We start from the raw sequence: 24,121 nt of genomic DNA, 5'->3' as shown, positions 1-24,121 counted from the left end.
TGATCTGCCCGCCTTACCTCCCAAAGTGCTGGGATTACAGGCGTGAGCCACAGTGCCTGGCCTGTCTCTCTCTATAAACTTTGGAATCAGTTTGTCAATATTCACAAAATAACTTTCTGGGATTTTGACTTGGATCTCATCAATCTATAAATCATACTCTGAGGATCTGACATTTTGACAATACTGAGTCTTCCTATCTATGAAACTGAAATAGCTCTCCATTTATTTAATTCTTCTTTGATTTCATTCCTGAGAGTTCTGTAGTTTTCCTTATATAGACCTTTTACACATTTTATTAAATTTATACCTAAATAATTGAATTTTGAGAGTACTAATATAAATGGTATTGTGTTTCTAATTTCAAATTCTATTCGTTGACTGCTGGTATATGGGAAAGTGATTAACTTTTATATATTAACCTTATATCCTGCAACCTTTCTATAATCACTTACTAGTTCCAGGAGTGTTTTTGTCAGTTCTCTTGGGTTTTCTACATATAAGATAATGACATCTGTGAACAAAGAGAGTTTTATTTCTTCCTTCCCAATGTGTTTACCTTTTATTTCCATTTTTGCCTTATTACACTAGCTAAGACTTCCAGTATAATATTAAAAAGGAGTGGTGAGAAGGCACATCCTTGCCTTGTTCATGATGTTAGTAGGAAAACTTCTAGTATATCACCACTAGGTATGTTGTTAGTTGTAGATTTTTTTGTAGATACTCTGTATCAAGTTGAGAAAGTTTCTTTGTATTCCTAGTTAACTGTGTTTTTATCATGAATGAGCTTTGGATTTTGCCAAATGCCTTTTCTGTATTCATCGGTATAGTCATGTGATTTTTCTTTTTTAGCCTGCTAAGACGATGAATTACGTTACTTGATTTGTTAGTATTAAACCAGATTTGCACACCTGGGATAAATCCCACTTGGTTGTGATATACTTTTTTCCTTTTTGGGGGGAAGGGGGCGTGGGTGGGGACAGGGTCTTGCTGTCACCTAGGCAATGATGTGATTTTGGCTAACTGCAGCCTTGACCTCCTGGGCTCAAGCAATCCTCCCAACTCAACCTCCTGAGTAGCTGGGACCACAGGCACATGCCACCACACCTGGCTAGTTTTTGTATTTTTTTTTATAGAGATGGGTTTTCGCCATGTTGCTCAGACTGGTCTTGAACTCCTGAGCTCAAGCAATCTGCCCACCTTGGCCTCCCAAAGTGCTGGGATTACAGGCATGAGCCACTATGCCCGGCCTATAATTCTTGTATACACTGTGGGATTCAATTTGCTAATATTTCATTGAGAATTTTTGCATACAAGATCAAGAGAGATATTGGTCTGTAGTTTTCTCTCATCTAAGATCATGACAGACATTGGTCTGTAGTAGTGTCTTTTTCTGGTTCTGGTACTGACATAACAGTGGCATCATAGAATAAATTAGGAAGTATTCCCTCTGCTGCTATCTTCTGAAAGAGACTGTAGATAAGGGGTATAGTTTCTTCTTAAATGTTTGGTAGAATTCACCAGCAAACCCATTTGTATACCTGGTGCTTCCTGCTTTGGAAGGTTATTATTGATTCAATTTATTTAATAGATATAAACCTATTCAGATTATCTTTTTGTAGACCTGGCAGAGTGTATCTTTCAAGGAATTGGTCTAGTTCATCTAGGTTATCAGACTGGTAGGCACAGAGTTGTTCATAGCATTCCTTTATTTTCCTTTTAATGTCCATGGGATCTGTAGTGATAACCCTCTTTCATTTCTGACAGAAGTAATCTGTGTCCTCTCTCTTTTTCTCTTAGCTTTGCTAGAGGCTTATGCACTTTTATTAATATTGTCAAAGAACCAGCTATTGGTTCCACTGATCTTCGCTATTGATTTCCTGTTTTTAATTTTATTGGTTTCTAATTTTTTATTACGTCTTTTCTTCTGCTTACTTTGGATTTAATTTGCCATTTTTTTTTCAATTTCCTAAGGTGGAAACAAATGATTGATTTTAGACCTTTCTACTTTTCTATCATATGCATTCACTGCTATACATTTCCCTCTAAGCATGACTTTTCACTGCATCCTATAAATTGTGATAAGTAGTATTTTCATTTTCATTTAAAGTATTTTTAAATTTCACTGAGATTTCTTCTTTGATCCATGTATTATTCAGAAATAGTTGTTTAATCTCCATATATTTTGGGATTTTCCAGTTATCTTTCTATTATTTTATTTTATTTTTGGCTGAGTACAGAAGACTTTATTGATAGTATATGACAAGGTGGGGGCTCTCTAGACCCCTCCCAATCTTCAGGGGATATGGTATGAAAACTGTGGTGGAGGGGAGATTCTTGGTGTGGTGGGGGATGGAGTGTGGCAGGGACTCCTCAGCAGCTGAGAGCCTCTCTTTTTCTCTCATGCTCTCACTAGGGCTGGTGGTCCACAGGGCTGTTACTCCTTGGAGGTCATGTGGACTATGATGTCCACCACCCCATTGCTGTAGCCAAAGTAATTGTCATACCAGGAAATTACCTTGACAAAGTGGTTGCTGAGGGCAATGCTAGCCCCAGAATTGAAAGTGGAAGAGGGAGTGTCACCATTAAAGTCACAGGGGACAACTTGGTGTTCAGTGTAGCCCAGTGTGCCCTCCAAGGGATCTTCTGATGCCTGCTTCACCATCTTCTTGAAGTCATATCTGGCACGTTACTCCAGACAGCAGGTCAGGTCCACAACTGACACATTGGTGGTGGGGACAAGGAAGGCCATGCCAGTGCTCTCCCCATTCAGCTTGGGGATGTCCTTGCCCACAGCCTTGGAAGTTCCAGTAGATGCAGAAATAATGTTCTGGAGAGCCCCACAACCATGACGTCACAGTTTCCCAGAAGAGCCATCCATAGGTTTCCTGGGTGGCAGTGATGGCAGGGACTGTGGTCATGAGTCCCTCCATGATGCCAGAGTTGTCATGGATGATCTTGGTCAGAGATGCTAAGCAGTTGGTGGTGCAGGAGGCAATGCTGATGATTGTGAGGTTGCTTTCGTACTTCTCATGGTTCATGCCCATCAAACGGGGTCAAAGGGAGCAAAGATGATGACTCTTTGGCTCTCTCCTCTAAGTACACCCCAGCCATATCCAAGATAGTGAAGACACCAGTTGACTACACAACACAACCAGTGCCAGCATCACCACATTTGATTTTGGTGGTATCTTGCTCCTGGAAGATGGTGATAGGATTTCCACTGATGACAAACTTCTGATTCTCAGCCTTGACAGTGCCATGGAGCTTGCCACTGGTGGAATCATACTGGAACATGTAGATCATGTAGCTGAAGTCAATGAAGGGGTCACTGATGATGACAATATCCACTTTGCCAGAGTTAAAAGCAACCCAGTTGACCAGATGCCCGGTACAACCAAATCTGTTTACTACAAGTGTCTCAGGAACATGGCTTGTGCTGCATGAGATGTAGTCCTTTATCATATAGAAGGAGCAGAGAGCATATCTTTCTCTATTGATTTTCAGTTTAATTCCACTGAGGTCTGAGAGTGGACATTATGTGATTAATATTTTTTTATATCTGTTTAAGTATGTTTTATGGTCTATCTTGGTGAGTGTTCCATGACAGCTTGAGAAGAATGCATACCTGCTGTTGTTGGATGAAGTGGTTGATAGATGTCAATCACATATAGTGGATTAATACTAATTACCTATAATTTTTTGAGAAAACGCATTACTTACATTTTCTTCTCATTTTTTGGGTAAACAGTAGGTGTATATAGTTATGAGGTACACGAGATATTTTGATACAGGCATACAATGTGTAATAATCACACCATCACCTCAAGCATTTATCTTTTGTGTCACAATCCAATTATACTCTTTCAGGTATTTAAAAACACAGAATTAAATTATTATTCAGTCACTCTGCTGTGCTATCAAATATTAGATCTTATTCATTCTATTTTTTGTACCAATTAACCATCCCCACTTCCCCCCTACCCTTCGCCAATAACCTTCACAGCCTCTGATAACCATTATTCTACTCTCTATTTCCATGAGTTCAACTATTTTAATTTTTAGCTCCCACCACAAATAATTGAGGATATGTGAAGTTTGTCTTTCTGTGTCTGGCTTATTTCACCTAACATAATGACCACAGTTCCATCCATGTTGTTGCAAATGACAGGATCTCATTCTTTTTTACGGGTACATAGTGCTCCAGTGTGTATATATACCACATTTTCCTTATTCATCATCTATTGATCAGCACTTAGCTTGCTTCCAAATCTTGGCTACTGTGAACAGTGCAATAAACAAAAGAGTGCAAGTATCTCTTTAATATACTGATTTCCTTTCTATATGTATCTTTTTCTGCATATGAATGCCAGGTCATATCCTTCCTCTTAAGTATACACCTAGCAGTGGAATGGCTAGATCATATGGTAGCTCTATTTTTAGTTTCTTGAGGAATTCTCAACTGTTCTTCATAGTGGCTGTACTAATTCACATTCCCACCAACAGTGCATGAGGGTTCGCTTTTCTTCATATCCTTGCCAGCATTTGTTATTGCCTGTCTTTTGGATACAATCCATTTTAAATGGGCTGAAGTCATATCTCATTATAGTTTTGATTTAGAGTTCTTTGACGACCAATGATACTGAGTACTTTATCATATATCTGCTTTGCCATTTGTATGTCTTCTTTTGACATAGATCTATTCAGACCTTTTGTCTATTTTCTAACTGAATTATAAGATTTTTTTTCTATATGGTTGTTTGAGCTCCTTATATATTCTGATTATTTATCTCTTGTCAGATAGATAGTTTGCAAATATCTTCTCCCTTTCTGTGTGTTGCCTCTTCACTTTTCTTTTTTCTTTTTTTTTTGAGATGGAGTTTTGCTGTTGTTGCCCAGGTTGGAGTGAAATGGCGCAATATCGGCTCACTGCAACCTTCACCTCCCAGGTCCAAGCTATTCTCCTGCCTCAGCCTCCCGAGTAGCTGGGATCATAGGCACCTGCCACCACGCCCAGGTAATGTTTATATTTTTAGTAGAGACGGGGTTTCACCATGCTGGCCAGGCTGGTCTCGAACTCCTGACCTCAGGTGATCTGCCGGCCTCCCAAAGTACTAGGATTACAGGTGTGAGCCACTGCACCTGGCCACTCTTCACTTTTCTGACTGTTTACTCTGTTGTGCAGAGCTTTTTTAACTTGATGTCATCCCATCTGTCCATCTTTTCTTTGGTTGCCTGTGTTTGTGGGGTTTTACTCAAGAAATCTTTGCCCAGTCTAATGTCCCAGGGAGTTTTCCCAATGTTGTTTTTAGTAGTTTCACAGTTCAGGTCTTAGATTTAAGTCGCTAATTCATTTTGATTCGACTTTTGTATGTGATGAGAGACAGGGAGCTAGTTTTGATCTTCTGTATATGGATATTTAGCTTCTCCAGCACCATCTAATCAAGAGACTGTCCTTTCCCCAATGCATATTCTTGGCACCTTTGTCAAAAATGAGTTCACTGTAGATGTATGAACTGTTTCTAGGTTCTCTATTGTTTCATTGGTCTATGTGTCTGTTTTTACGCAAGTACCATGCTGTTTTGGTTACTATGGCTCTATAGTATAATTTGAAGTCAGGTTATGTGATTTCCCCTATTTTGTTGTTTTTGCTCAGGATAGCTTTGGCTATTCTAGGCCTTTTATGATTTCATATAAATTTTAGGATTGTTTTTTCCATTTCTGGGAAGACTGTCATATTTTGATAGGGATTGCATTGAATCTGTGACTGCTTTGGGTAGTACGAACATTTTAACAATATTGATTCTTAGAATCTATGAACATGGAATATCTTTCCTTTTTGTGTGTGTGTCCTCTTCAATTTCTTTTACCAATGTTTTACAGTTTTCATTGTGAAGATCTTTCATTTCTTTGGTAAAGTTAATTCCTAGGTATTTTATTTGTAGCTATTATAAATGGGATTATGTTCCTGATTTCTTTTTCAGATTATTCACTGTTGGCATATAGAAATGCTACTGATTTCTGTATGTTGATTTAGTATGCAGCAACTTTACTGAATTTATCAGTTCTAATAGTTTTTTGGTGGAGTCTAGGTTTTTCCAAATATAAGATCATATCACCTGCAAACAAGGATAATTTGACTTCTTCCTTTCCGATTTGGATGCTCTTTTTTTTTTTTTTTTTTTTTTTTTGAGACGGAGTCTCGCTCTGTCGCCCAGGCTGGAGTGTAGCAGCACAATCTTGGCTCACTGCAAGCTGCGCCTCCTGGGTTCATGCCATTCTCCTGCCTCAGCCTCTCAAGTAGCTGGGACTATAGGCACCAGCCACCACGCCCGGCTAATTTTTTGTATTTTTAGTAGAGACAGGGTTTCGACACGTTAGTCAGGGTGGTCTCGATCTCCTGACCTCGTAATCCACCCGCCTCGGCCTCCGAAAGTGCTGGGATTACAGGCATGAGCCACTGCGCATGGCCACCTTTATTTCTTTCTTTTATCTGATTGCTAGCTAGGACTTCCAGTACTAGGTTAAATAGCAGTGCTTAAAGTGGGCAACCTTTCACCTTCCTTTCTGATTTGGATGTCCTTTATTTCTTTCTCTTTTCTGATTGCTCTAGCTAGGACTTCCAGTATGAGTACTGAAAGTCTAGGTCAAATAACAGTACTAGATCAAATGACAGTAGTGAAAGTGGGCATCCACTTCGTGTTACAGATAGATCTTAGAGAAAAGGCCTTTCAGTTTTCCCTCCTCAGTATGATACTAGCTGTGAGTCTGCCACATGTGGTTTTTATTATGTTGAGGTATGTTCTTTCTACATCCAGTTTTTTGACGATTTTTATCATGAAGAGATGTTAAATTTTATCAGATGCTTTCTCAGCATCAACTGAAATGACCATATGGTTTCTGTCCTTCATTCTGTTGATACCACATTAATTGAGTCATGTATGCTGAAACATCCTTTCATCCCTGGGATAAAACCCACTTGTTCAATGATAAATGATCTTTTTAATATGTTCCTTAATTCGGTTTGACAGTGTTTTGTTAAGGATTTTTGCACCAATGTCCATCAGAGATATTGGTCTGTGGTTTTCTTTTTCCTTGATGTGTCTTTAACTGGTGTTGGTATCAGGCTAATGCTGGTCTCCTAGAAGGAGTCTGGAAGTATTCCCTCCTCCTCTATTTTTCAGAATAGTCTGAGTAGGATTGGTTTTACTTCTTAAGCGTTTGGTAGAGTTCAACAGTGAAGCCACTGGGTCCCGGGTATTTCTTTGCTGGAAGACTTTTTATTACAGCTTCAACTTGTTACTTGTCATTAGTCTGTTCAAGTTTTATATTACTTCATAGTTCTATCTTAGTAGACTGTATGTGTCCAGGAATTTAACCCTTTCTTCTAGGTTTTCCAATTTACTGGCATATAGTTGCTTATAGTAGCCTCTAATGATCCTTTGAATTTCTGTATTATCTGTTGCAATATCTCCTTTTTCATTTCTGACTTTATTTGGGTCTTCTTTTTTTCTTAGTCTGGCTAAAAAGTTTGTCAGTTTTAAGTTTTCAAAACACCAACTTTTTCTTTCCTTGATCTTTTGTATTGTTTTCTTCATTTCAATTTCATTTATGTCTGCTCTGATCTTTATTTTTCCTTCTACTAACATTAGGTTTGGATTACTCTTGCTTTTCTAGTTCTTTAGGATGCATTGTTAGGTTGTTTATTTGAAGTTTTCTTTTTTGATGTAGGAGCTTATAGCTATAAACTTCCCTCTTAGTTCTGCTTTTGCTGTATCCCATAGGATTTGGCATATTGTGTTTCCATTACGTTTCAAGATATTTTACAACTTCCTTCTTAATCTCTTCATTGACTTACTAGTGACTCAGGAGGATATTGTTTAATTTCTATGTGTTTGTACAGTTCCCAAAATGCCTCTTGTTATTGATTTATAATTTTATTCCATTGTGGTTCAGAGAAGATATTTGATATAACTTCAATTTTTTGAATGTTTTAAGACTTGTTTTGTGGCCTCACATATGGCCTCTACTCTTGAGAATGATGCATGTACTGAGGAGAAGAATGTGTATTCTTCAGCCGTTGAATGAAATGTTCTGTAAATATCTATTAGGTCTATTTGGTCTATAGTGCAGATGAAGTCTGATGTTTCTTTGTGGATTTTCTGTCTGGATGATCTGTCCAATGCTGAAAGCAGGGTGTTGAAGTCTTCAGCTATTACTGTGTTGAAGTTTATCTTTCTTTTTAGCTCTAATATTTGCTTTATGTATCAGGGTGTTCTAACACTGGGTGCATATATATGTACAACTGCTATATCCCATTGTCGAATTGACCCTTTTATATATAATGACCTTCTTTGTCTCTTAACAGTTTTTGTCCTGAAATCCATTTTGTTTAAGTATAGCTACTCTTGCTCTTTTTTTTTTTTTTGGTTTCTATTTGCATGGAACATCTTTTCCCATCCCTTTATTTTCAGTCTATGTGTGTCTTTTTTATTTTATTTTATTTTTGAGACGGAGTTTCGCTCTTGTTGCCCAGGCTGGAGTGCAATGGCGCGATCTCGGCTCACTGCAACCTCTGCCTCCTGGGTTCAAGCAATTCTTCTGCCTCAGCCTCCCGAGAAGCTGGGATTACAGGCATGCACCACCACGCCCTGTTAATTTTGTATTTTTAGTGCAGACGGGGTTTCTCCATGTTGGTCAGGCTGGTCTGGAACTCTCGACCTCAGGTGATCCACCTGCCTTTACCTCCCAAAGTGCTGAGATTACAGGCGTGAGCCACTGCACCCGGCCTATGTGTGTCTTTACAGGTGAATGTGTTTCTTGTAGGCAACAGATTGCTGGGCCTTAATTTTTTGTTGTTGTTGTTTTCTTTTTTTGAGGCAAAGTCTTGCTCTGGTGCCCAGGCTGGAGTGCAATGGCATGATCTCAGCTCACTGCAGCCTCAACCTCCCAGGCTCAAGTGATCTTCCCACCTCAGCTTTCTGGAGTAGCTGGGACTATAGGCATGTACCCCTGTGGCACCACCATTAGAACTGTGCTGGGTCAGACCTGAAGCCAATACAGCACTGGGTCTTGCCAAGGCCTGCTGTAACCACTACCTGGCTACCACCTATGTTTGCTCAAGGCCCTAGGGCTCCACAATCAGCAGATGATGAAGACAGCTGGGCTTGTGTCCTTCCTTTCCGGGTGGCGAATTCCCCCAGCAGGTTCAGAGATGATGTCTGGGAACCAGGGCCTGAAATTGGAAATGTTAGAAATCTACCTGGTATTCTTTCTACTGCAGTAAGTTTGGCACCAAAACAGAGTCTCTCTCTGTGTCCACCACCACCACAGGCCCATGGGGAGTATTGCCAGGGTATCGACAATGTTCACTTAAGGCCCAAGGGCTCTTCAGTCATCTTGTGAACACTGCCAGGCCTGGGACTCACCCTTCAGAGCAACAGGCTCCCTTCTAACATAGTGTAGGTCCAGAAATGCCATCCAGGAGCTAAGGCCTGGAATTAGGGACCCTAAGAGTTCACTTGGTACTCTTCCCAACTGTGACCAAGTTCAACTCTATGCTGCAAGACATAATCCCCTTTATTCTTCCCTCTCCTTTTGTTAAGCAGAGAGTCTTTACTTGTAGTCGCTACTGCTGTGAATGTGCTGGGTCACACCTGAAGCCAGCATATCTCAGAGTCTCACTCAAAGTCATGGCATCTACTATCTGGTTACCACTGCTGATTATTCAGGGCCCAAGGGCTCTTTAGTTAGCAGGTAATGAATCTTGCCACGACTAAGTCCTTCCCTTCAAGGCAGGAGATTCCCTTCTAGCGCTGACTGTGTCTAGACACTATAGGCATCTAGGGCCTGGAATAGGGGTCTCACAACTCTACTTGGTACCCTAGATGACTGTGGCTGAGCTGGTATTCAAGTTGCAAAACAAAGTCCTCTTTACTCTTCCCTTTCCTGTCCGCAAACAGAAGGAAGGGGTCTCTTTTGCACTGGCAAGCTGAACTGGCTGGTACTGTGTGGAAGGGGTGACACAAGCACTTCCTTAGTCACCCTGGCTGCTGTCTCACTAGGTTGTGTGCCCCTGCAAGACCACTGGCTCTGACCCCAGCACTACTCTAGGACTTGCCTGGGAGTTGCAGTCATTCTACCCTAGACTGCTTTTCTAGTTCATTTAAGACCCCAAAGCACTTTAGCTTGCCGTGGCAAGCCTTGCCAAAACTCAAGTTCTGCCTGCTGGGAGAGAAAATTTCCCCTCTGACTAAGGTTAGTCCACAGGCTTCCTATGTGGGCATTGGCTGAGTTCTGCTCAGTGTTGGCAGTACTAAGTTCCAATGCAAAGTCTCACAATTACTATACTCTCACTCTTGGAAATGTACAGATTCTCTCTCCATGCCGCAAGGCCACTGCAGGGTTGGGGGGTGGTGTATTCAATTCAAGACTGTCTTTCCTACTCCTTCCATGCCCCTTTTAATAATATTAAGTTAAAACCAGGTACTGTGATTGCTCACCTGATTTTTGGTTCCCATGAACCAAAAATGTGTAGACAGTTGTCAAATTTGGTGCCACTGCAAGGAAGACAATCAGTGGAGACTTCTATTCAGCTATCTTGCTCTGCCTCCTCTCTCTCTTATTATTATTATTATTATTTTTTTAGACAGGGTCTCTCTCTGTCACCCAGACTGGAGTACAGTGGTACAATCACAGCTCATTGCAATCTCAAACTCCTGGGCTCATGCGATCCTCCCACCTCAGCTCCCCAAGTAGCTAGGACTACAGGTGTGTGCCACTATGCCCTTTTTTTTTTTTTCCCTAAGACATGAGGTCTTGTTATGTTGCCCAGGCCTCGAACTCCTGGCCTCAAACAATCCTCTCACCTAGGCTTCCCAAAGTGTTGGGATTACAGGCGTGAGCCACTACAGCTAGCCTCTCTTTAATTTTTTTAAATAACAATTTTTTCGAATAAGTAGTTTATTAGTATTATACAAAAACTTAAAAGTTCAAAAGATTATATAATGAAAAACAAGTCACCTTTTCATCCCTGTCCCAATCTTCTTCCCCATAAAACCACTATTACCGGTTTCAATCTAGAGTGGTACTGTCCAACAGAACTTTCTACAATAATGAAAATGTTCTGCATTGGTGCTATCCAACACAGTTAGTTGCCTTTAGCCACAGGTAACTACTAAGCACTTTAAGTGTGGCTAGTTTGACTAAGAAACTGAATTTAATTTTACCTAAATGTAATGAATTTAAATGTAAATTGCCACATGTGACCAGTGGCTACTGCATTAATACAGTATAGATCTAGAGAATCTGTCTAGAGCAAAGGTTTTTCTGCCTTAGCTACATAATGTAATCACCTAGTGAGCATTTAAACCTTCAATGCCCAAGTCAAACGCCAGACCAAATATAACAAAATCTCTGGAATGGAATTTAGGCATCAGTATTTTTTTTTTTTCAAGCTCCCCAGTGATTCCAATACGCAACCATCACTTAAAGCCTCTGTTCTAGAAAATCTATTATCTTACAAATAGATTACCTCTACCAAATATTTAAAAACTAAAAGCCTGGCTGAGTGTGGTGGCTCACGCCTGTAATCCCAGAACTTTGGGAGGCTGAGGCAGGTGGATCACTTGAGGTCAGGAGTTCAAGATCAGCCTGGTCAACATGGCGAAACCCTATCTCTACTAAAAATACAAAAAGTTAGCCAGGCATGGTGGCAGGTGCCTGCAATCTCAGCTACTTGGGAGGCTGAGACAGGAGAACTGCTTGAGCCCAGGAGGCGGAGGTTGCAGTGAGCCGAGATAATGCTACTATACTTCAGCCTGAGCAAAAAAGCGAGACTCTGTCTCTCACGCACACACACACACAAAAACCTAAAAGCTTTTCCTGGATGCCGTTGATAGAAAAAATAAAATAAAAATAAAGAAAAATAAGAACCAAGAGGAGTAATTTTTTTCTTTCTAAGTTATTAATTAGAAAATAACTTTCAATTGCTCAGGTACATAAATATCTTTATACCTATAGAGGGTTTCCCCCAAAGTAAGTCAATAGGGGTAATTTTTACTGGGACTGATTGGATTTTTAAAGTTAAAAAAGAGTTTCCAAGACAGAAATACAATTTTCCTCTGTTTATAGATACAATACAGAGAAGATATTTGCATTACATACTGTTAAAGAACTCCTAAATATCAAGAAGAAAGGCTGGGTGCAGTGGCTCACATCTGTAATCCTAGCACTTTGGGAGGCTGAGGCGGGCAGATTACCTGAGCTCAGGAGTTCAAGACCAGCCTGGGCAACACAGTTGAAACCCCGTCTCTACTAAAAATACAAAAAACTTAGCCAGGCGTGGTGCCAGGTGCCTGTAGTCCCAGCTACTCAGGAAGCTGAGGAAAGAGAATGGCGTGAACCCGGGAGGCAGAGCTTGCAGTGAGCCAAGACTGCGCCACTGCACTTCAGCCTGGGCGACAGAATGAGACTCTGTCTCAAAAAAAATAAAATTAAATTAAAAATAAATAAATAAGTTTTGCATGTGGTGGCACAAGCCTGTAATCACAGTCCCTCTAGAAGGTAAAGCAGAAGGATTGCTTGGGTCTAGGAGCTTGAGGCTGCAGTAAGCTATGACCATGCCACTGTACTCCAGTCTGGATGACAGAACAAGATCCTGTCTCTAAAAATAAAAAATAATAAATAACAAAAAGATTTTAAAAGTTTAAAAACTAGTGATATAAATATGTAACTGCCTAACATTACAGTTATCTAAATCAGCATACAGATAAGTATCTAGGTCAAGAAGGTAATTTATTAAATCATAAAGTTCCTATAACATCTTGGTGATTAGTTTCAAATCAAACATTAAAAACAAACAAAACCCAGTAAGGTTTCACTGTATGGCTTTGGGAGCTGAGAAGCTGAAACAAAATGCTAACCCTAAGTACATGCTCTATAACCCTTGACTGTTTCAGAGGTGTATACATATATTTATATATACATTTCTTTTTTTTCTGAGACAGGGTCTCGCTCTGACACCAGGCTGGAGTGCAGTGGTGCGATCTCTGCTCACTGCAGCCCCCACCTCCTGGGCTCAAGCAATTCTCCCACCTTAGCCTCCTGAGTAGCTGAGACTATAGGCGCATGCCACCATGACTGGCTAATTTTTCTATTTCTTGTAGACACAGGGTTTTACCATGTTGCTCAGGCTGGTCTCGAACGCCTGGGCTCAAGCGACCCTCCCACCTCAGCCTTCCAAAGTGCTAAGATTACAGATGTGAGCCACTGTGCCCGGCCTCAGAGGTATATTTAAAGATAGTTTTGCCCTGTTCTACTGTAATTTCTAGTATGGTCCTAGCTATCTTAAACAAAACTGTCAGTATATATAACAGTCCGTTTCTAAATTACGAGGATTTTTTTTTTTTTTCTTTGAGACAGAGTCTTACTCTCTCGCTCAGGCTGGAGCGCAGTGGTGCAATCTCAGTTGACTGCAGCCTCTGCCTCTTGGGCTCAAGGGATTCTCCTGCCTCAGCCTCCCAAGTAGCTGGGATTACAGGTGTGTGCCACCACGCCCAGCTAATTTTATATTTTTAGTAGAGATGGAGTTTCACCATGTTGGCCAGGCTGGTCTCAAACTCCTGGCCTCAAGTAATCCACCCACCTCAACCCCCCAAAGTGCTGGGATTACAGGTATGAGCCACTATGCCCAGCCAGGATATGTTCTTTTCTCTGCTTCCTCTTTGGAGTTACTGCCTCTGTAGCTAATAGGACAACACATACACACCAGAACTTGCATTGACATTAAGAATTTTGCCACACATTACTTCAGGAAGAAAAGGCAAAACTGAGGAAAAGGAGTGGCAAAGAGATTAAAAATGGGGCTATAATTACATGAAATAATAATGGCAACAACTAAGTTTTTTTTTTTTTTGAGATGGAGTCTCGCTCTATTACCCAGGTTGGAGTGCAGAGGCACGATCTTGGCTCACTGCAACCTCCGCCTTCTGGATTCTAACGATTCTCCTGCCTTAGCCTCCCAAGTAGCTGGGACTACAGGTGCCTGCCACCACACCCAGCTAATTTTTATATTTTTAGCAGAGACGGTTTTTCACCATGTTGGCCAGGGGGTCTTGAACTCCTGACCTCAAGTGATCTGCCTGCCTCAGCCTCCCAAAGTGCTGATATTACAGGCATGAGCCACTGCACCCGGCCAACAGAAACTAAGATTCATATAGCACTTGCTATGTGCCAGGCACTATTCTAAGTGCTTTATATTTAAATTTCACAACATTCCTGTGAGGTTGGAATTGTTATTATTCTATTTTACATATAAGGGCAAAAAAATGGTCACATAATTGTTAAAAGGTAAGAGCCAAACATTTCAATCTAGGCAATTTGACTCCAGAGACCATTGTCTCACCATTAAAGATAGCCAGAGAATTCAACCGTATACATTTACCAGGACCCTGCTATATGCAAGGTAGCATGTAGGGAGCTCAAAGATATGACATGGCTTTCCTTCGTGTTTGCATCTGAATGATCACAGAGCTCAAAGTTTCCTTCTACTAGTTACCATTTCAAAATAATCTTTACACTCAAAATACTTCCTCAAATAATTAAGGATAAATGCTACGAAGAATGATTATCAAAGCAAAGCACCAATAGTTTAAAGAGCTTCAAATATTAATCCAGGCCAGGCATGGTGGCTCACACCTATAGTTGCAGTGCTTTGGGAGGCTGAGGTGGGAGGACTGCTTGAGCCTAGGAGTTTGAGACCAGCCTGGATAACATAGCGAGACCCTGTCTCTACAAACAACAACAACAACAACAACAAAATTAGCTGGGTGTGATGGCACATGCCTGTAGTCCCAGCTACTCAGGAGCTGATGTGGGAGTACCACTTGAGCCCAGGAGGTCAAGGCTTCAGTGAGCCATGATCATGCCACTGCACTCCAGCCTGGGTGACAGGGCAAGACCCTGTCCCAAAAAATATAAATAAATAAAAATAAAAGTTAAAAAAAAAAATCCAGAAGAAGGCCTTTAATATGCCATGACAATGTAGAAAATGTCTGCATATAGAGACATTTTTTACATTAATGATCAATTTACACAAAATTTTAACACACTTGGTGTTTTTCCCAGTTCCAAATTATAGTGCTGCAACCATGTAAGTTGCATATGGCAAGTTCACATTGTAAAAATCAGATAATGAATTTGTTGGCATCTCATCAACAGTAGCACTATTCATTCTTATAAAATCTAATAAAATTGGCCAGGCGCGGTGGCTCACGCCTGTAATCCCAGCACTTTGGGAAGCCAAGGCGCGTGGATCACGAGGTCAGGAGTTCAAGATCAGCCTGACCAAGATGGTGAAACCCCATTTCTACTAAAAATATTTAAAAAATTAGCCAGGAGTGGTGGTGGGCGCTGCAATCCCAGCTACTCAGGAGGCTGAGGAAGAGAACTGCTTAAACCCGGGAGGCAGAGGATGCAGTGAGCCAAGATCACGCCACTGTACTCCAGGCTAGGCGACAGAGTGAAACTCAGTCTTAAAAAAAAATAAAATAAAATAAAATAAAATTGTTGTGTACTTTTTAAATTATTATTATTAAGGAAGCAGAAGAGGCAAGATAAGATTTCTATCTGTTGGAATGGCTCATGTGTGAAAGACATTTGAAAACCACTGTCTGATAGGACAATATACCTAATAATGGTCAAGACAAGATCTCTAAGATCTCCTGTATTCCCATTTCATTTTACCCTAAACACTGGAATTTCCTGGTGGCTGGGTAATAAATTATGACCAATGAGAAAATAAATGGAGACATTACACATTTAGAGTAATAATGATAAAATTTTAACTTGAAAAGTATGTGGAAATAGGCCAGGTGTGGTGGCTCACACCTGTAATCCCAGCACTTTGGGAGGCCGAGGCAAGCAGATCACAAGGTCAGGATCTCGAGACCATCCTGGCTAACACAGTGAAACCCCATCTCTGCTAGAAATACAAAAAATTAGCTAGGTGTGGTGGTAGGCGCCTGTAGTCCCAGTTACTCAGAAGGCTGAGGCAGGAGAATGGTGTGAACCTGGGAGGCAAAGCTTGCAGTGAGCCAAGATCGTGCCACTATACTCCAGCCTGGGCGACAGAGTGAGACTCTGTCTCAAAAAAAAACACAAAAAACAAAAAACAAAAAAAAGAGAAAAGTATGTGGAAATAAATAATAGAGGTTAAAAATTATATATACTTAAATACAAATAATACACTTTGTAGGTATATTACATGAAAAATAAATGTATGCAGGTAGCCAACTCTTGCTCATATCTGAATAGAGTGCTTCTATCTATCAGAAACCAGCAGTATGTCCTTGACAAAACTTTGGGTATAGTTTTTAAAATATACAAGCGCAATGTAAAATAGATTAATCAACCTAAAACTCAACTGTGACTACAGTAAGTGCTAAAAAAATTTAGAAGAATACAGAGGTCCTGCTCTGACATTTCTTTAACATCTAAGTCAGTGGTTCTCAAACTTTAGCATAGATCAAAATCACTAGGAGAGCTTTTTAAAACAAATTACTGGGCTCCATTCCAAAATTTCTGATTAAGTAGGTCTGGAATGGGACCTAAGAATGTGCAGGTCTAACAAGTTCCTGGGTAATGCTGATACTGCTGATCCAAAGACCACACTTTAAAAATCATTGGATTACAGCTAGGCACCACGGCTCCTGCCTACAATCCCAGTGCTTTGAGAGGCTGAGGCGGGACTATTGCTTGAGGTCTGGAGTTAAAGAGTAGCCTGGGCAACACAGTGAGGCACTGTCTCTACAAAAATAAAAATATTAGCCAGGTGTGGTGGCGTGCCCCTGTAGTCTTAGGAGGCTGAGGTGGGAGGATGGCTTGAGCCTAGGAGTTTGAGGCTACCATCAACAATGGTCACTGCACTCTAGCCTGGGCAACAGAACGAGACCCTGTCTGAAAAAAATATATGTAATTTTTGGCGCTCTCTCTATATATTTGTTGGCTGGGTGCAGTGACCCATGTTTGTAATCCCAGCCCTTTGGGAGTCTGAAGTGGGAGGATCACACAAGTCCAGGAGTTTTGAGATCAGCCTGGGCAACATGGTGAGACCTTGTCTCTACAGAAAAATAAAGAAAACAGGCTGGGCATGGTAGTTGATGCCTGTAATCCCTGCATTTTGGGAGGCCAAGGCAGGCAGATCGCTTAAGGCTACGAGTTCGAGACCAGCCTGGGCAACATGATGAAAACTTATCTCTACAAAAAACTATAAAAAATAGTCAGGTGTTGTGGCACATGCCTGTAGTCCCTGCTACTCAGGAGGCTGAGGTGGGAAGATCACTCATGCCCGGGAGATCAAGGCTGCAGTGAGCTGTAATCATGCCACTGTACTCTGGCTTGGGTGACAGAGCGAGATCCCATATCACAAAAATAAAAAAAATAAAGAAGCTGGGCGCGGTGGCTCAAGCCTGTAATCCCAGCACTTTGGGAGGCCGAGACGGGTGGATCACGAGGTCAGAAGATCGAGACCATCCTGGCTAACATGATGAAACCCTGTCTCTACTAAAAAATACAAAAAACTAGCTGGGCGAGGTGGCGGGCGCCTGTAGTCCCGGCTACTCGGGAGGCTGAGGCAGGAGAACGGCGTGAACGCGGGAGGCAGAGCTTGCAGTGAGCCGAGATCCGGCCACTGCACTCCAGCCTGGGCGACAGAGCAAGACTCCGTCTCAAAAACAATAAATAAATAAAAAATAAAAAATAAAGAAAATAATAAAATTAGCTGGGCATGATGGCACACACCTGTAGTCTCAGTTATTCAGGAAGCTGAGGTGGGTGGATAGCTTGTGCCCAGGAGATCAAGACTGCAGTTACTCATGACTGCACCACTGCATTCCAGCATGGGTGACAGAGTGAGACCCTGTCTCAAGAAAAGAAAAAAAAATTAAATTAAAAAAAATGTTAAAAAGAGTTCGGGCTTGGTGGCTCATGCTTGTAATCCCAGCATTTTGAGAGGCCAAGGCGGGAGAATCACTTGAGGTTAGGAGTTTGAGACCAGCTGGCCAACACGGTGAAACCTCGCCTCTACTGAAAATACAAAAATTAGCTGAGCATGGTGGCACACACCTGTAATCCCAGCTACTCAGGAGGATGAGGCAGGAGAAATGCTTGAACCTGGGAGGCTGAGGTTGCAGTGAGCCAAGATCGCGCCACTGCATTCTAGCCTGAGTGTCAGAGATTTTTGTATCTCAAAATTAATTAATTTTTAAAAATCACTGGATTACTTCATTTTCTTACAAACAAAGCTTGCTAATTCTGATTCTTTATTTTCAAATTCATGTTATTGCTTTTGTCCTTACCTTTATTTTAGGGGAAATCGCTATGAATTGGAAACCCATAAGAATTTGAAAAGATAACAAAACTATATAAATGAAAGGACAAATATTTCATTTATTTGGTCTAAACATTCAGCAATTTCAGTCATGTACAGCTAGCTATAATCACAGAAGTAATTACTGAGATTGAGAAGAAATAAAATCAGCCAAAAGCAGCAGAGGCATGCTGTTAATTTCTTATTTTTCTACCATAATAAATTGGAGTCAGCAGGGAGGAGTACCATTAATAGCCAAGAAACACAGATATAGCAAGAAAAACAAAGAAGAGACATGAAGGAAAAAAATGAAGGGGATTAGGATAGCAACAAGTGGGATGAGGACTGCAAGTCAAAATGGATAAGAAGCAGACATGTTAAGGAGGAAAGAGACACAATGAACAGAAGTGGCCAGAAAAGAAGAAAAAAAATGGTAAACAAACTATCCAAAAATGTGGGGTAATTCACTAAAAGGACAACCAAGCCCTCAAAACTAAGTAATTAAATAACTCTTATTAGGGTATTACTATGCCATATTAAAGCACACCAACAACACAGGAATCTGGGCACATTTGGTAGGAAAGAAAAGAGCCATGCATACTTTTAGTAAACATAAATGACTCTATATAGTACAACTGTCATAAGCAAAAACTCTGAGTCGTGAAAAAAAGATTCAAATATAGGTGATTCTTATCAAGGTAAAAACAAGCATTTTATACATCTTAGCAAAAAATTTTATAAAAGTCGTATCCAAAAAAAGTCCTGGCAATTAATGGGTACTTAATTAACTAGAAATATCAATCATCCAGATATCTGACTTTTCCAAGTGTTATCTAAAAAGAGAATGGGGTCACATGAAATGTATTATCATCACTTTAGTTGAATTCTCTAACAATTTTTACTTACCAAGGGGAAGATCATCAACTTTTGCTAGGTCATTCTCTTCTATTCCAGGCATCCCTGCATCACCACCTCTTTTGATTTGTTCTGCCCAAGTAACAGAAATATAGAATTCTATAATTTTTCTTACATAATTTGAAAATGTTTTGAAGGAATGTAACAATCAGTTTCTAAAAGTAATAGACTACATCAGCTGAACATCTTTATATCTTGCTTTGGACATAGCTGTAACTCTAAAATAACTTACTCTTTTTTCTCTTTCATCAAAGGATCCAAATTTGAAACAATGAAGACACTTAATCATGTGTGAACTAAAATCAAACAATTTTCTTTCTGATTGAAAATATTCACTTAAAAATGGGAAGAAAAAGTTAATATCCTATTAATACAAAACAAAATAATAATAATACCTTTCCCATGTGGAATATGATTGCTTGAGGGTTCTTCATTCTTATCTGCAACATTCTCAGCTACTTTTGGAATATTTTTAGGTATGACTTGATTGTTTATATCCAATTCTTTTCCACCATTTGATTGAATCTTGTGGGACTCTTGCTGCTAGATAAAGATTCGGTAACAATAAATATTTTTCAGTTCAAATTGTTAAACCACTGACACAACTATTAATTAAATGGTTCAAATGGGTTCAAATAATGAACAATTGGAGATGCAGGATACATTATTTTCTGTGTGATTTTTATACCTGATAAAAAGTCAAAGAATAACACTTTTGAAAATCTCTAGCTACAGTAAATGAATGATTTCTACAGTAAATAGTCAGAGGTGACTCTGGCTATGCTGAGGTGTCTGATTCTGCAAGACAGCCTGCTGAGTACTATACCTTGCCCTGATGGCCTACAATTGGGCATTTTCCTGGGTGCTATGGGCAGGGTGGGTTCTCTGTAAGCATATGTTAGAATCAAGCAGGATGGCAGAAAGGAGGAGACTGGCATACAGGTGCTTCTTCAAGAGCAAGGGTGAAAAACAGGCAATCTTCTTCCTAAGTGTGCTGGCCACCGAAGCACAGCAAGTAATGGCAGGACAATAAACAGGTCGGTGCTTCCTCCAACCCTGTTCCTAACCTAGCATCTTCTTGGAAATGCAAATCTTCAAGTATATGGTTAGGCCTAACTCAATTCTCTCGATGGACCAGTATTGAGTTTGCCTCCGTGGAAAACTGGGAGCAGCAAGGAGTCAAGTACACAAGTTTGGGATGCCATATATGGGTTCCTCTAGTCAACATTTAATGCATCTATAAATGCTTTGTAAACTCTAAAGCAGTATGAAATATAATTCTTAGTAATGTTATAAAAATAGTACGGAAAAATTTATATGGAATCTAGAAAAACAAGAACAAAATCTTTTTTTTTTATCTTTTTTATTTTTGAGACAGAGTCTTGCTCTGCCGCCCAGGCTGGAGTGCAGTGGTGGGATCTCGGCTCACTCCAAGCTCCGCCTCCTGGGTTCACGCCACTTTCCTGCCTCAGCCTCCCGAGTAGCTGGGACTACAGGCGCCCGCCAACTAATTTTTTGTATTTTTAGTAGACAGGGGGTTTCACTGTGTTAGCCAGGATGGTCTCAATCTGCTGACCTCATGATCCGCCTACCTCAGCCTCCCAAAGTGCTGGGATTACAGGCGTGAGCCACCGCACCCGGCCACAAGAGTCAAATCTTAAGAATGTGTCACAATAAAGGAGAAAGGATACTCTGACAATCAGGTGTAGGTATTCCAGTGTCCTGGCAGGTAAAATCAACAAATATTTGCATCGTGCTTCACAGTTTCCAAATTGCTTTCATAGCTGTACTCTAGTAGAAATAAAATTCATAGTTTTGAGAAAAACAAAACAAAACTGAGGCTTTAAAAAGTTAAGCAGTTTAGAAGTTAAGGCCAGGCGCAGTAGCTCATGCCTGTAATCCCAGCACTTTGGGAGGCCGAGGCGGGCAGATCACGAGGTCAGGAGATCGAGACCATCCTGGCTAACACGGTGAAACCCCGTCTCTACTAAAAAATACAAAAAATTAGCTGGGTGTGGTGGAAGGCGCCTGTAGTCCCAGTTACTTGGGAGCCTGAGGCAGAAGAATGGCGCGAATCCGGGAGGTGGAGCTTGCAGCGAGCCGAGATCACGCCACTGCACTCCAGCCTGGGCTGTAACAGTGCGAGACTCCACTTAAAAAAAAAAAAAGCAGTTTGGGCCAGGCGCGGTGGCTCATGCCTGTAATCCTACCACTTTGGGAGGCCGAGGTGGGTGAATCATGAGGTCAGGAGTTCGATATCGGCCTGACCAACACGGTGAAACCCCGTCTCTACTAAAAATACAAAACTGAGTCGGGCGTGGTGGCCCACGCCTGTAATCCCGACTACTCAGAAGGCTGAGGCAGAAGAATCGCTTGAACTCGGGAGGCGGAGGTTGCAGTGAGCCAAGATGGGGCCACTGCACTCCTGCCTGGGCGACAGAGCAAGACTCAGTCTCAGGAAAAAAAAAAAAAATTAAGCAGTTTGTACAAAGTCACAAAACTGAGAATTGTGAAGAAGGAATTCTAATCACAGTCTTTCTGACTCCAAATCCCACATTTCCTGTAACTTGGTAAGCTGTAATCAATTCTGATAGCTTAATCATTGATGAATGAAATGATAAACTGAAATTTTTGAACATGTCTAACATAAACACCAAGGGTGAGAAAATCCATGAGGCACAACTTGAGCAGCCAGCTTGCATCTCTGTGCATCTTCACTATAACGCTATCTCATAAGGCTATTGCTATAGTACTCTTCACTCTTTTGCAGATGTGGATAAGACAAATATTGAACAAAATTAAAAGTCAACAAGCTACTGTTCAAAAATACTTTTCCATTGAAAGCAGTTAACAAAGATGTTGTCTCTTTAATGCATTATTGACAGTACCTTTCTATGAATGGACAATATTAATATTAATAAAATAAAATGCTTTTCTAGATGCAATGTTTGTGATTTGGTTAGGGGACCTATTGATTGTTTTTAAAATAAACTTCTTATTCTGAAATAATTTTAGATTTACAGAAAAGTAATCACCCCTTACCCAGTTTCCCCTAATGTTAACATCCTATTAATGTACCATCCATAATTACCATGATACATTTGCAAAACTAAAAAAAAAAATCAGTATATTATTAGTACCTAAACTCCAGACTTAGATTTCACCAGTTTTTCCACTAAGTCCGTTTTCTGTTTCAGGATCCAATTCAGGATACTACACTGCATTTATTTTAATTTTTTAATTTTTGAGATGGAGTCTCGTTCTGTTGCCAGGCTGGAGTGCAGTGGCGCAGTATTGGCTCACTGCAACCTCCGCCTCCCCAGTTCAAGGGATTCTCCTGCCTCAGCCTCCTGAGTAGCTGGGATTACAGGCACCAGCCACCATGCCCGGCTAACTTTTTGTATTTTTAGTAGAGACGAGGTTTCACCACGTTGGCCGGTTGATCTCAAACTCCTGACCTCGTGATCCACCCACCTTGGCCTTCCAAAGTGGTGGGATTACAGGTATGAGCCACCGTCCCCGGCTACTACACTACATTTAAGTCCTCAGGTCTCCTTAGTCTTCTCTGGGCTATGAGAGTTTCTCTGTCCCTATAGCATGAACGCATGGTTGTGTCTCAATAAAATTTTATGTATGAACACCAAAATAAATATTTCTATAATTTTCCAATGTACTAAGATAATTTTCTCAATTTTTTTCATCATTTGAAAATGCGAAAAACACTTTTGGCCTCTAAACAGTACAAAAACAGGCAGCGAGCTGAATTCAGCCTGTGGGCTATAGTTTGCTGTCTCCTTTTCCAGAGTCATTTCTGTGATAGACATGTGGCTGATTAATTAATTTTAAGATTCATAAACAATCAAAAAGATAAAGCCCTGAATACAATTTATGCTTATTTCATATAGCTAACATTGGATTTGTCTCTATGAAAACTCAAATTGCACAGAACCAACTTGCTATAGTAGTTAAAGAACAGGAAATGAAGGGTGGGGAGTAGAATTAGGTAGCTAATCTAGAGAGTAAGGCCTGATGTGCTGCCCAGAAAGGAGAAGTTATCTGGGAACCTCAATTCCTGCCACGCCTTCTTCCATTAGGGTAGGATAATGGCAAGGAATAATTGGAGAGGCATTAGTTAATTAATACCATAAAAATAGCCTAGTAGAGAAGAACAGAAAGAGAATTACACTGGCTTGGAAAAAAAGGGAAACCTCTCATCTGTCTTCCTTAGGAGAATGGAAGAGAGCAAACTTATCCCATTATTTATATACTACGCTTATAATGACACAATTGCAATAGCAAATCTCTCTTCCCCTTCCTTTTGTGTTCCATTATGTTATTTTAACCCTCCAGTGTCTCAATAATACCTTTTGATTGCCCTCAATGCCGCTACTATGGTAGCTCACTCAGGCCTGCCTTCTTCCACCAATCCATCCTTATACCTCTTCAAAGTAGACTGCAGATAAGTAGCAGCTATTCCACTTTGTAGATTCAAAAAATGAAATAGAGAAAGAAATGACACCCTCTATATCCTACTATAAAATTGTGAAAAAGCTAAGAATGAAAACCTGATATCCTTAACTTCTAGTCCTTTAGTTGAGATGCTACCAAAGAGCAAAACAAATACTTTTCACTATTAAATCTTTCTTTCCTTTAAATCACAAGAGTTCAGACAAACCGTGCCTAGTCAGGTAAGATTACAGGGTATAAAAAAAAGAATCATGTCTTTAATAACTAGTAATCTTCAGACAATTTCTTCTATTGCTTAAAAAATCTTCATAATACATATTAACTTAAAATGAATTAATAAAAGAATTTGCCACCCCGCCAAAAGTATGAATCAAA

General features: G+C 40.4%; 1 protein-coding gene across 4 annotated transcripts in view; it reads right to left on the bottom strand.

Annotated features, from left to right (window-relative positions):
• GOLM2 (golgi membrane protein 2) overlaps positions 1 to 24,121 on the bottom strand; it is a 122,744-nt gene that overhangs the window by 54,639 nt on the left and 43,984 nt on the right. For 2 of the 4 annotated variants that reach the window (XM_008016788.3, XM_008016790.3), the window contains exons 5-6: positions 19,675 to 19,822; positions 19,271 to 19,351 (exon numbers count right to left, since the gene is read on the bottom strand). In XM_008016788.3, the coding sequence (XP_008014979.1) occupies positions 19,271 to 19,351; positions 19,675 to 19,822 (229 nt within the window). The remainder of the gene's footprint in view (positions 1 to 19,270; positions 19,352 to 19,674; positions 19,823 to 24,121) is intronic. The other 2 variants (XM_008016789.3, XM_008016791.3) reach the window with 1 other exon arrangement.

The sequence above is a fragment of the Chlorocebus sabaeus genome, chromosome 26 (genome assembly GCF_047675955.1).
Source record: "Chlorocebus sabaeus isolate Y175 chromosome 26, mChlSab1.0.hap1, whole genome shotgun sequence".
Taxonomy (NCBI): Eukaryota; Metazoa; Chordata; class Mammalia; order Primates; family Cercopithecidae; genus Chlorocebus; species Chlorocebus sabaeus.
Note: the sequence above shows the minus strand (reverse complement) of the source record. Positions and strands in the feature narration are given on the sequence as shown.